General features: G+C 47.6%; 1 protein-coding gene across 5 annotated transcripts in view; it reads left to right on the top strand.

Annotated features, from left to right (window-relative positions):
• LZTS1 (leucine zipper tumor suppressor 1) overlaps window positions 1–11450 on the top strand; it is a 44607-nt gene extending 33157 nt beyond the window's left edge. For 4 of the 5 annotated variants that reach the window (XM_038385117.2, XM_038385118.2, XM_043502957.1 and 1 more), the window contains 2 exons: window positions 2763–3578; window positions 5279–11450. In XM_038385117.2, coding sequence (XP_038241045.1) covers window positions 2763–3578; window positions 5279–5956 — 1494 coding nt within the window. In that variant the 3' untranslated portion in view covers window positions 5957–11450. The remainder of the gene's footprint in view (window positions 1–2762; window positions 3579–5278) is intronic. The other variant, XR_006277091.1, reaches the window with a different exon arrangement.
• Window positions 11451–12386: the final 936 nt, after the last annotated feature.

Genomic DNA, 12386 nt, shown 5'->3' with positions numbered 1-12386 from the left:
TTGAAGTCAATGGTAAATGGGACAAAATACAACATGGTTTTACAAAAGGTAGATCGTGCCAAACTGACCTAATCTCCTTTTTTGAAAAAGTAACATTTTTTAGATAAAGGAAATGCAGTGGATCTAATTTACCTAGATTTCAGTAAGGCATTTGATACCATGCCACATGGGGAATTATTAGTTAAATTGGAGAAGATGGGGATCAATATGAACATCAAAAGGTGGATAAGGAATTGGTTAAAGGGGAGACTGCAACGGGTCCTACTGAAAGGCGAAATGTCAGGTTGGAGGGAGGTTACCAGTGGAGTTCCTCAGGGATCGGTTTTGGGACCAATCTTATTTAATCTTTTTATTACTGACCTTGGCACAAAAAGTGGGAGTGTGCTAATAAAGTTTGCAGATAATACAAAGCTGGGAGGTATTGCCAATTCGGAGAAGGATCGGGATATTATACAGGAGGATCTGGATGACCTTGTAAACTGGAGTAATAGTAATAGGATGAAATTTAATAGTGAGAAGTGTAAGGTTATGCATTTAGGGATTAATAACAAGAATTTTAGTTATAAGTTGGGGACGCATCAATTAGAAGTAACGGAAGAGGAGAAGGACCTTGGAGAATTGGTTGATCATAGGATGACTATGAGCTGCCAATGTGATATGGCTGTGAAAAAAGCTAATGCGGTTTTGGGATGCATCAGGAGAGGCATTTCCAGTAGGGATAAGGAGGTTTTAGTACCATTAGACAAGGCACTGGTGAGACCTCACCTAGAATACTGTGTGCAGTTCTGGTCTCCCATGTTTAAAAAGGATGAATTCAAACTGGAGCAGGTACAGAGAAGGGATACTAGGATGATCCGAGGAATGGAAAACTTGTCTTATGAAAGGAGACTTAAGGAGCTTGGCTTGTTTAGCCTAACTAAAAGAAGGTTGAGGGGAGATCTGATTGCTCTCTATAAATATATCAGAGGGATAAATACAGGAGAGGAGAGGAATTATTTAAGCTCGGCACCAATGTGGACACAAGAACAAATGGGTATAAACTGGCCACCAGGAAGTTTAGACTTGAAATCAGACGAAGGTTTCTAACCATCAGAGGAGTGAAGTTTTGGAATAGCCTTCCAAGGGAAGCAGTGGGGGCAAAAGATCTATCTGGCTTTAAGATTCTACTCGATAAGTTTATGGAGGAGATGGTATGATGGGATAATGGGATTCTGGTAATTAATTGATCTTTAAATATTCAGGGTAAATAGGCCTAATCCCCTGAGATGGGATATTAGATGATGGGATCTGAGTTACCCAGAAAAGAATTTTCTGTAGTATCTGGCTGGTGAATCTTGCCCATATGCTCAGGGTTTAGCTGATTGCCATATTTGGGGTCAGGAAGGAATTTTCCTCCAGGGCAGATTGGAGAGGCCCTGGAGGTTTTTCGCCTTCCTCTGTAGCATGGGGCATGGTTGACTTGAGGGAGGCTTCTCTGCTCCTTGAAGTCTTTGAACCATGATTTAAGGACTTCAATAGCTCAGACATGGGTGAGGTTTTTCATAGGAGTGGGTGGGTGAGATTCTGTGGCCTGCGCTGTGCAGGAGGTCAGACTAGATGATCAGAATGGTCCCTTCTGACCTTAGTATCTATGATCTAGTGATTAGATCAGGGCCCTGTGAATCAGGGCTCCTGGGCTCTGAACCCTGCCCCTTGGGTTGCCATATGCACCATTGCCCACTGAGTGTAGCTTGCTAGGAGATCAGACGGGTGGAGTTTTCTCCCCGCTTTGCCCTGGTGCAAATGACTGCACCAGCTTCAGGGTACTGGGCTCTATTCCCTGCTTTGGGAGAGGCATGTTCTCTGTTGGGGAAAGCAGGAGCCTCAGATTTAGGGAGCCTGGATTCTGTTCCCAGCTCTGCCCTTGAGTCACTGAGTGGGGTTGATTAAGTTCCTGAACCTCTCTGGACCTTAGTTCCCCGCATTGTCTAAAATGGGGGTAACCCCCCCTCCCTCTTCTGGAAGGTATTTGAGATCACTGCAAATATGACCATTATTTATTAACTAGCCAGCCACATTCTCCTTTTCAGTGACTGGGTTTGCTGCATACTCACCCTGCCCCCTGCATGTTCCCATCCCACAGCTCCAGCTCTAATTGGGGTGAGCCAAGAGAGAGAGCTATTCCTTGGCTGAGCTGCCAGGAGCTGCATCTTTCCCAGGGCACGTTCCAAGGAAGCAATGGGAGGAGAAGCCTGAGGTACCGCTAACATCCCTTCCCCTGCCTCCTGCACCGTTTAGACCCAGCGAATACAGGATATTTCAGTGCATCTGGGAATAAACAGCAGTTATGTCCTTAAGAGAGGCATAGGGAGGAGAAGCAAAGGAAGCTCCCAAGGGAGGAGAGTGGCTAGAGGCTAAACTGATTCTGGAACTCCTAACTCCCCCCCAGTGGTCAGCTAGTTATGTGCATTGTTGCCAATTTAGTCACTTTCAAACTCTACTATCAGTTCCTGGGGAAAACTACTACCCCCATCACTGGAACACAGGCTAGCACAATTCTACAGGCGGGGATCTCCCTGCCCCCCACCTCAGTCCCTTCGCCTTCCTCCCAAGTGGGGCAGCCCTGCAGTGAGTCAACTAGCAGGGTTCAGCTGTGCTCTGGGACCCTCTGCAGCCTCAGCTGCCAGGAACCCTGGCATTAGAAAACCTACAAGGGATTAAGCAGAAAGGAGTAAGATGTGAGTCCTTGGGTATGCACTGATCAGAATCTCTCTTCTCTCTAGGGCACAGAGAAGGGCGTTATAAGGCCAACTGCCTTCAAGCCAGTGATCCCCCGCTCAGGTGCGATCCTCCACTCCTCTCCGGAAAATGGCAGCCACATCTCCCAGCAGCTGCACCCTCCAGACAAAACGAAGGATCAAGAACTCAAGCCCATGTTGTGCTCTGGAGGTTTGTCAGACTCCGGCAGGAACTCCATGTCCAGCCTCCCAACCCACAGCACCACCAGCAGCTACCAGCTGGATCCCCTGGTCACCCCTATGGGGCCCATCAGCCGCTTCGGGGGCTCAGCCCACAACATCACCCAGTGCACCATCGTACAAGAAAGCAACATGATGAGCCTCAAGGCGCTGTCCTTCTCCGACAGCGGCAACAAGATCCTCAACCCTGGAAAAGCTGCCCACCACCACGAGAAAGCCTCCTGCATCCGGTCTCCCATCTCCACAGATGAGTCCACCATCCAGGAGCTGGAGCAAAAACTGCTGGAGAGGGAAGGGGAACTGCAAGAACTGCAGTGCAGCTTCGAGGAGAAGGAGATCACCTCCTGCCAGGCCTATGAGGAAAAGCAGAGGCGCTGCAAGGAAGAGCTGGAGGGGCTGAAGCAGAAGTGCAACAGCAAGCTCAAACAAACCTCTCAGAAGATGCAGCGGACGCAGCACGTGCTGCACCTCCAAGTGTTCCAGTTGCAAAAGGAGAAGAAGCAGCTTCATGAGGAGCTGGAGAACCTCATGAAGGAGCAAGACCTGCTGCAGACCAAGCTGAGGTCCTACGAGAAAGAGAAAACCAGCTTTGCCCCAGCGCTGGAAGAAACTCAGTGGGAGGTGAGGCAGTGCTCTGTTTTGAATACACTAAAGTCACACAAGTTAGGGGGCGGGGGGTTTCCAAATTGCTGTGACTGCACCCACAGGTAGGCATGCAAAAGACAGTAACTGTGCAAACAGGTGATTGCACAGTTACCCTTTTTGGGGTCTACAAATGCTTTGTGGCTGAGCTCTTTCACACTATCTCTTGCATTTATGAAGCATCCAGAATTCTAGTATTTAAGAACCTAAGGCCCAAACCAGTGCTTACTGAAATAAATGCCAGTTGTCTTTGGATTAAGTTGGCTTTCTGGATCCCAGCCTGTTTTTCTGTGCTCACATATACTGCACTGAACATTGTCGTGTTTGAGCAATTTGTGAAGGTAGTTATCTGTTGTGTGTGGATGCATTATTTGTAGGCACAGAATAAGAGAATATGTCCATTTAAGACATTTTTCTTGCTTGCCGGGCATGTGGAGGCTTTGTAATATATTCATTTCGACTGATCCTGTGTCCCTCATGACATCTTGGCATCTCACATCATTTAAAGACACAACTACGACATTCAAAAAAACTCTGTTAAAATAACTCAGTTAATGAAACAGCCAATCACACAATTCTTCCAGCTATAGACTGTTCTCCCCTCATCCCCCAAGGAACTATAAAGCTGCTTTACTTACATGCGAAGTAACAACCTGGACTTGACTTAGGTCAATTTATCAGAGTATTAAAACCTTCCTATTGCATTCCTGTGTTTTATATAATCTCCTTATTGATTTGAGAATTTAAAAAAAGAGACAGGTAAGCTGCTGAAAACTCAAGCAGCATTCTCCTCCCTGCAGCATGAATGAAACATGTGAACGTGTTAGTTACAAATGGATGTGCAGAGCCATTGCTATTGGACTAATCTGTACATTAGAGGATGGCGGCTAATCAAAATTTATTTTAGCCCTTCCCCCTCCAACCTCCATGTGCTGATTTGTTTTCATATTTCTATTGACTTGCTCCTAAACTGAAAACCCCAAAAACTAAAATCTCAGGGTGTGAGTACACCGAGCTGGGAGCAAGGCTCTGGGTCCAAGCTCAGACAGTTTCCCTGAACCGCTGCCAGTGTTGCAACGTCCACATAGCTGTCTTTAGTGTGCTGGCGCAAGTCCCATCAACACAAGCTTGTATAGACATACCTTTAAGGGCCAGGTTTTCAAATTAGCCCTGTGCTTTTGGGCGCACGTTGGATGCTGAGCACTTTTGAAATTCTGGCCCAAGTTGTGGGTGCTGAACCCTTGGAAATCTGGCCCTGGGGAAAGATAGGAGCTCAGTGCCTGCTGAATTTCAGTAGTATTTGAGTGCCTAGCCCCCATAGGCTCCTTTGACAATCCCAGCCTTGATCCTGACATACACTGGAGAGACCCAGTGCAAAGTTTAGGCACTAATAAGCCCCACTCTAGGGACTGAATTTCACCTCAGTGAAGCTATTTTTGGGTGTCACTGATCTATTTGCAATATTCAGGGATGGTGCCTGGGTGTAAAAGTCCAACTGGTAGTGTAGAACTGTGCTAAGAGAACGTTTCTCAGCCAGAACCCCAGGTTCTATTCCTACCTCCGCCATGGACTGGAATCGGATGGAGCTCGGGTGAGCAACATGGTGGGTTTTGTACCACTTTGGGGTGTGGTTTTTAAGCAGTGGCCCTAACGCTGGCTGGTTGGTGTCCCCCCCACAGGTGTGTCAGAAGTCTGGTGAAATCTCCCTCCTGAAGCAGCAGTTGAAGGACTCCCAGATGGAGCTCAATGCCAAGACAAGCGAGATCCTCAGCCTGAAAGCCCAGCTGAAGGACGTGAGGGGGAAGATGGAGGGACTGGAGATGAAAACACAGGATCTGGAAGATTCCCTTCGCACCAAGGCTATGGAGTTGGAGGTGTGCGAGAATGAGCTCCAGCGCAAGAGGAACGAGTCAGAGCTGTTGAGGGAGAAGGTGAACCTGCTGGAGCAGGAGATCACGGAGCTCCGGACGGAGCTGACCATCCTCAAGGAGCAGCGAAGCAATGGGAGGGATGGGATGGTCTCCGCCAGCCCAGCTGTGGGGATGATGGACGACATCCAAGCCCTGCAGGGGGAAGTGGAGAAGCTGAAGGTGGAGCTGAAGGAGGAGAGAGACAAGAATGAGCAGATGACTTCTAGCTTCCAGCATGAGCGACAGATCTGGAAGGAGGAGAAGGAGAAGGTGATCCACTACCAGAAGCAGCTGCAGCAGAGCTACCTGCACATGTACAAAAGGAACCAGAACATGGAGAAGATGCTCCATCAACTGGCTGCAGGGGGAGATGGCAAAGAGCCCATCGACCTGGATATCCACGGCACCGATGTCCCCTACGAGGACATCATAGCCACGGAGATCTAACCAGACTTGCGCTCTCTCTCCCCGCACCTCACAGCGGCGGGGAGGAGTGTATCAGGCAAGGACTGAGCGGCACAGCCCCATGGGTCAGTTAACGCTGGAGAGCCCATGTACAGTTCGGATGAGCTCTGTATGTGTTAGCCAAGCTGGTTGCCCAGCTAGCTCAAGAGCCCCTAGTGTGGCACCATGATGGTGTCCCAAGCTGTCTGTCATGTTGTGGAGGTGAAAAAAAACTAGTCCTGCTAATGGTGATGTGCCAGCATCCACCCTTCATGTCCGATGTATCCTCAGCAGGATGCTGGTCGCCCACTTGTAGGACTGAGAAACGGGGGGAGGGGAAGGGTTGGGGATTGGAACAGGAGTTTAGCAGATGATTCTGCAATCAGGGAATAAAATGACACGCTGGCCAAACTCTCCTAGGGGTGCAGAAGGGGCCACTGGCTCACAGTGACTAAGGAAATCAGCCCCCTCCAGTGTGCAACGAACACATTGATCCGGCCCCTGGAAGAGGGCGGCCAGGGACACACTCCTCCTCCTGAGCGCCACGGGAAATAATGCCTATTGCAACCACTGAGCCTGGGCCCAAGGGCTAAGGAACACACTGAGCCAATCAAAAAAAAAAAATCTATCTTCCTCCTGGGGATTCTGGTTTCTAGGATTTGCAGGCTTTTATTCCTCTGAAGCTCGAGTCCAGTGGAACCCATCCAGGCTCCAGTCCCTACAGGCCAAGGCGGTATTTTTGCCATGCCAGAGATTTGGATTAGCATCTCCAATCTGCACCTTCGCTCCTTAGGTTAACCTGACCTCAAGAATGACCACCCCAACCAGCTAGTTCAGGACCAGGGACCAAAGGGAGCCCCATCCATTTCTCCTTGGCAAGCAGGATGATGGTGGGTATGTTGGGGGAAAGGGTGGAAATTAAAAGATCCCTCCCTGTTTCTGAGAGAGAAGAGGATGAGGATCGATCCTGTGCCCTCAGGAAAAAAAAGAAGGGGACCAATCTCAAGGGAGCATTAGCTGATGGTGCTTATCAGTACAGCTTCATGCCACCCCAACTGCTTCAGGCCAACGAGGCCCATGACTTCAGCAAGCCTGACTATCTCACCTCCAGAGTGGGTCAGAAAATGCTGCAAGAGTCTTCATAAAAAAAAGGTTGAACATTTCATAATAATTTTGAGCTGGTAGGTTTCCAGAAGGAACCATTTTTCACCTATTTAAAGCTTTTGCTAAATGTTTTTATTGCAAAATGTTCACTTTTGAAATTCCAAGTTTAGAAAATTTTCAGCTTTTCAGTTTTAGAACCTGGCCCCTGCCCCCTCCCTCCTTCTGTCATTAAAAGGGGAAGGAGAGAAAAAGGAAAAATAAACTGAAAACACCAAATCCCCAAATGTTTAGTTTACAGGTTTCATTAAAAAAAAAAATTTTTGGCAAAGATTTCCATTTTAGGAGTAAAAGCCACTTTCCAACTAAAATATTTTTTGTTTAACAAATTTTGACCAGTCCAGCTCAGCTACTTGCTGCTTTTTGTGTCTGGTTGCCTGAGGAGGATGGGGTAGTCTGTGCTTTGGGGAATTACAGACTTCTCACCTTATACTGGGTGCATAAAATTCAAAGCCAAAGCCATGTAGCCAAAACCATTCCTTGAAAATCCTGCCCTGTGTTCTTCCTATTGTCTCTCTCATCTCGGAGCTACCAAAATATCAGTCCATCTCATTTTTTCCATCATTTTAGTCATTTTTATTTGTGTTTATTTTGTTCCCCCTTCCCATTCCATGATCAAAGTTCAGGCTCGTAAAGGGAGATGCTGCAGGAAAGAAGCTTGGCCCTCAACAGCTGCTAAACATACTCTTTACAGTTCAGATCCCCATATTTTAATATGCCAGCCAGGCACAGGTGGAGGTCAAGGCCAAGTTGGCTACTGTCAAGATCCCCCATGTGGCAGCTGCTGGAGTTTGGCCATCACCTGTTTTAGATTCACTGGCCCAAGGGTCCATTGTTCCTAAAAACAACCTTCTAAATCGCTACCAAATATTCTTTGGTTTCTTGGATTTTAGTGCTCATGGGGAAAAGAGAAAATCCCCACATGTAGCTGAGCCAATGCTCCTCGATCCTGACCTCCATCTCTCTGTGCTGTTCTAGCCGTAAGGGAACCCACACAAAGGTGGGACTGCAGGTCTTGACCCAGAATAACCCCTGATATTGCAGTGCTGAACAGTCCCACCCTTCATTGCCATATCCCTGACCCAAAAGAGCCTTTGCTACTGTGGTCCCCTCTTTGCCCTGCAGGTGCACCTCCATCCTGACCTGCATCACTCCATTTTTCCAGTCCTGGATGAATTGCACCAAGTCTCACCTAGCTAGGGAGCAGGGTGGCTATGTGAACCAATGCTAGTGAAGGACTTAAACTGAGCCCTGGGAAACTCCTCTCACGTGTAACCTGATGAAGATTTGGAGCTCAAGGAGTTGATTCTCCATTGTCCTGTTCCTTGTGCACTCACTGTCACCAGTACAAGTGAGTGTGAAATGCTGCCATACCCAAATGGTAGTTCTTTACACCAACATAAATAACTGCAAAAGACACAAGGCAATGGGGGATCAGGCCTCAGGTTTCCAAGGGGAAAAGGCCTCTCCATTATCATCCTCCCTTCTTCTCCACATGCCAGCCAGGAAGCTGGGTTTAAGGATATACTCTCAAGAGTCAAAACATGCATAAATTACCATTTCCAAACCACACTCATCTCTGGAGAATCCCCTCTGAAGCCAGTGTTGCTACCCCAGGGAGAAACTTGGCTCAATAGTTATATGTCAAGCTAGGAGGCAGCTTCCCTGCTCTCTCTCTGATTCCCCCACATGTTCCCGCCTATCGAATGCTGACTGCCTTATTATTCCCCTCCGTGCCCTTAAGTCAGTGGGTTCCAGGCCCAGTGGGTGACAGGAGCTTGTAAGAGAAAAGGATTTCATTTTGTTTTCTAGTCCAAGTTTTAAATCTTCCTCCAGCCTTTAATGGGAGGATTACAAAAAACTCCAGCATGTAAACCAGCCTTCCTGAACTCAGCAGCTGCCCAACTGGGCTTCATTGTCCTCACATTGATGCCCGTTTGTGAGGGCAGGTTCTGCCGGGGCCGGAAAGCATGAAACAGAATTCTCAGCCACAAGCCTCTGAGAGCATTGGGAATTTTAGTGCCCAGGAAAGCTGGCTCGGCAGAAGCCGGAAGCCTCTATTCATGGAGCAGGTACGGGATGGACAGCAGCAGCTCAGGAGTCCATGACGTGCTGTGTTCCCACCATGCTTTGCCTGTGGCTTCAAAGGGACCCCTGCTCCTCTAGGAATGTGAGGAGAGTTCAGTGTCCATTGCCTGCTGGTTTCTCTCCTAGCCAAGCCTGCCAAATCAGGAGACCAATTTGTGCCAGTTGCAGTGGGGTTTATAGTGGAGCGGGGACATTGGTCCCCTGAGGAACTGGGCCGAGATCCACCAAACTCCCTTCACGTGGGCTGGTGCACAGCCTCCAGCATTCAGCCACGATCCTCTGAGCATGAATTCAAACTGACGAGGTAGAGGCCATCACCCCTGAGCCACCCAATTCCTAAGCCTATGCTGGAGAGGTGAATGGACTTTGCATCCTATTGCCAGTGCCCCAGCTTCTAAGCTGAAACCGATCTATGCCTTGTGTGTTTCCCCAACCAAAGCAAAACCAGGTGTCGTTCTGGAAGCTATTTTACATTTGGCTCAAACCTGATAGGTGGGCAGCACACACTAGTCTTTTCCTCTGATGAGTCAGAGAAAAGGCTTTGGCCACCACCACCGTCCCATCTATTGTGCAGTCCCCCAAAATCAGAACCCAACACTCAAGGGTAGGAAAGGCCCCAGCCCATCCACCATGCGCTGATTCTCCGTGGCTCTGCATTTTGCATAGTCATTTCCACCAATGCAAAGCCACTGGACTGGATTTGCATCCTGCAAGCCAGCCATAGTAAGGGACAGTGCTCACCTGCACTGCCCCAGGATCTGGGCAGAAATTAGATGCCGAATCTGAAAGTCACAGCCTCATCCCTGCTTCTCTGTCTGTATTGGCTCTGATATTCAGGCCTGTGCAACAGCCTTGGCTGCACCCCCTGTACCAGAGGGAGAGCCGCTGTTGTCCCCCATACATGCATGGCTGGAACTTGTGGAACAATTGCAGGGGAGGAAGGGGTCTCTCCCCCACCCCCACTTTACTCCCAGAACACACAACTGAGCCCATTCTGGTTTGGCCCAGACTTTACACTGTTGTGCAAATAACTACACCAGGTTCAGGGGAAAAGAGAATCAGGTCCCCTAGTGCTAAATTTCCACAAACTTCAGGGAGGCTTGGATACTTTGTGTCTCGAGCTCTTCTTTACTGAAGGAGGAGTTGACTGTTTCCCAGTCATGCTGTTCCTTCAGCCCAGGAGCAGCGAGCATCTTTGGCCAACCAGCCATCTCTAGGAATAAGTCCCCCTGCCACCCCTACACAGTAAATTCATCAGATCTTTCAGACAAGGCAGATCCAGTTCCAGTTCCTCCATGCCTTTTCCCCTTAGAGATTTTCTGCTGGGAGGTGATGTGAGTTTGCATTTTTCTGTAAGATATTGTGTTCTTCTCCCAACAAATTTGCTTCCCCTCCACGCCATGCATGTGTCATGCGTTCACTGCCTCTCTGACACACTGCACACTGAGGCAGGGAGGATCCAAGCAACTAGCAATTAAAATGATCATAACTTGGAACCAACAAATGGTTCTTTATATCTGTAGTGCCCAAGATAACCTTCTACAGAAAGGGGTGGTTGTATTTGCCTTAAATACAGCGGATTCCTCCTGGAAAACAAACAGTCTGATCAGGAAGAATTCCACATTTTAATGTTGCACTGATGCCTTCTTTTTTTAAATCAAAAGAAACAAGCAAGTGGCACCAAGTGTCTGTTTTCAGCTTGCTCTTCAATACCAAGCCCTGGGCTGGAATTTCAGAGGTGTTGAGCACCCATGAATTGCACCCAAGTTAACAGAAGCAGCAGGTGCTGAGCACCTCTGAAAGATTGGGCCATGACTGTGATGTGGCAGATCCTCATGATGAGGTAGGTAGTGCAATTCACAAATAAAACATCACATTACAGAAAGCTTACCTCCCATTGGTGCGCAGATAAGTTCAGGGCATATTAAGGCTCTGAGCCTCCAATTGCACGCATATGCTTTGTATCCTGTAACCCACACAGAACCCTGTTGAAGTCCCCAGGGCACCACACAGGTGCAGATACAGGATTGGGAAGTAAATGATACAGCTCTTCAGAGAGAGCCTCAAACTACAACATCTGCATTTGGATTCTGAACACCTAGAACTTCAAGGTAGTTTTGATAGACCCAGTAGAAAGATAAAGGCTATTTATAAAATTTGGATCCAGTTTCAGATTTCAAACCCGAGGCTCTAGATTTTACCCGTATCTTCTGAAAAGACAGCTTGGGATACAATTTGAACAAAAGAATATTATATATATATATAATATATATATATAAAATGGAGCAAGACTATTCCGATCCTAAAGGCCAAGTCTTGTGATTTATCCTGGTCCCATCTGGTATTACAATCTAGAATAATCCAGATTTCACTCTGACCTGCAGAACACAGGCCAGAGAATCTTCCACCCAGCAATTCCTGCCTCTTGTGGCTGAGCTACAGCCCACCTACTGGAGGCCAATGGGTAAGCGCCAGATGCAAACTGACCAAGAGATGCAAACGATACATGATGCAAGAAGAGCAAAATTGTTCCTGACCAGGATCCCTTCAATAGTTTTCCATAAGGCACCAGCTCAGGTCTCATTAAGGCCCTGCTCCTTCCACATCTAAGTCAAGGGGCACAGTCCCTTGGGAATTCCTTGTATCACCAGCCCCATATCTTCCACAAGCGCTGTACAATGTGATTGACTGGAGACGCTGCCTTCGCACCATGTCGTGTTTGACTTTGACTGTATGCATTGCTAATGTGTCACTCTTAGGCATATGAGTAACTGCTATGCTGTCCCACCCACCCAAGGGGTGAGGCCAGGTTTTAGTCTGTATATATTAGATATTACTTTTTTTCTGAAGGTTTTTAGATGTTATTTCTGGTGACTGATGTAAACTATGGTAATTTTATGTTTTTATTTATATTATAAATAATTTTTTTAAAACCTATCCTCATTCTCTCTAAGTGCAATATTTTATAGATGTTACACCCAGAAGGGACCACTATGATCATCTAGTCTGACATCCTGCATCTAGCCCAACAACTAGTGGTTGAATAACCAGTCATGAAATTACAATCCAAATAGACAAGGCAGACAAAGGAAACGTTATTATCCCCATTTTACAGATGGGGACCCGAGGCCCGGAGAGATTAAGGGACAGATTTGCAAAGGTATTTAAGCACTTAAGGATGCAG

Source organism: Dermochelys coriacea, chromosome 26 (assembly GCF_009764565.3).
Source record: "Dermochelys coriacea isolate rDerCor1 chromosome 26, rDerCor1.pri.v4, whole genome shotgun sequence".
Classification (NCBI taxonomy): Eukaryota; Metazoa; Chordata; order Testudines; family Dermochelyidae; genus Dermochelys; species Dermochelys coriacea.
Note: the sequence above shows the minus strand (reverse complement) of the source record. Positions and strands in the feature narration are given on the sequence as shown.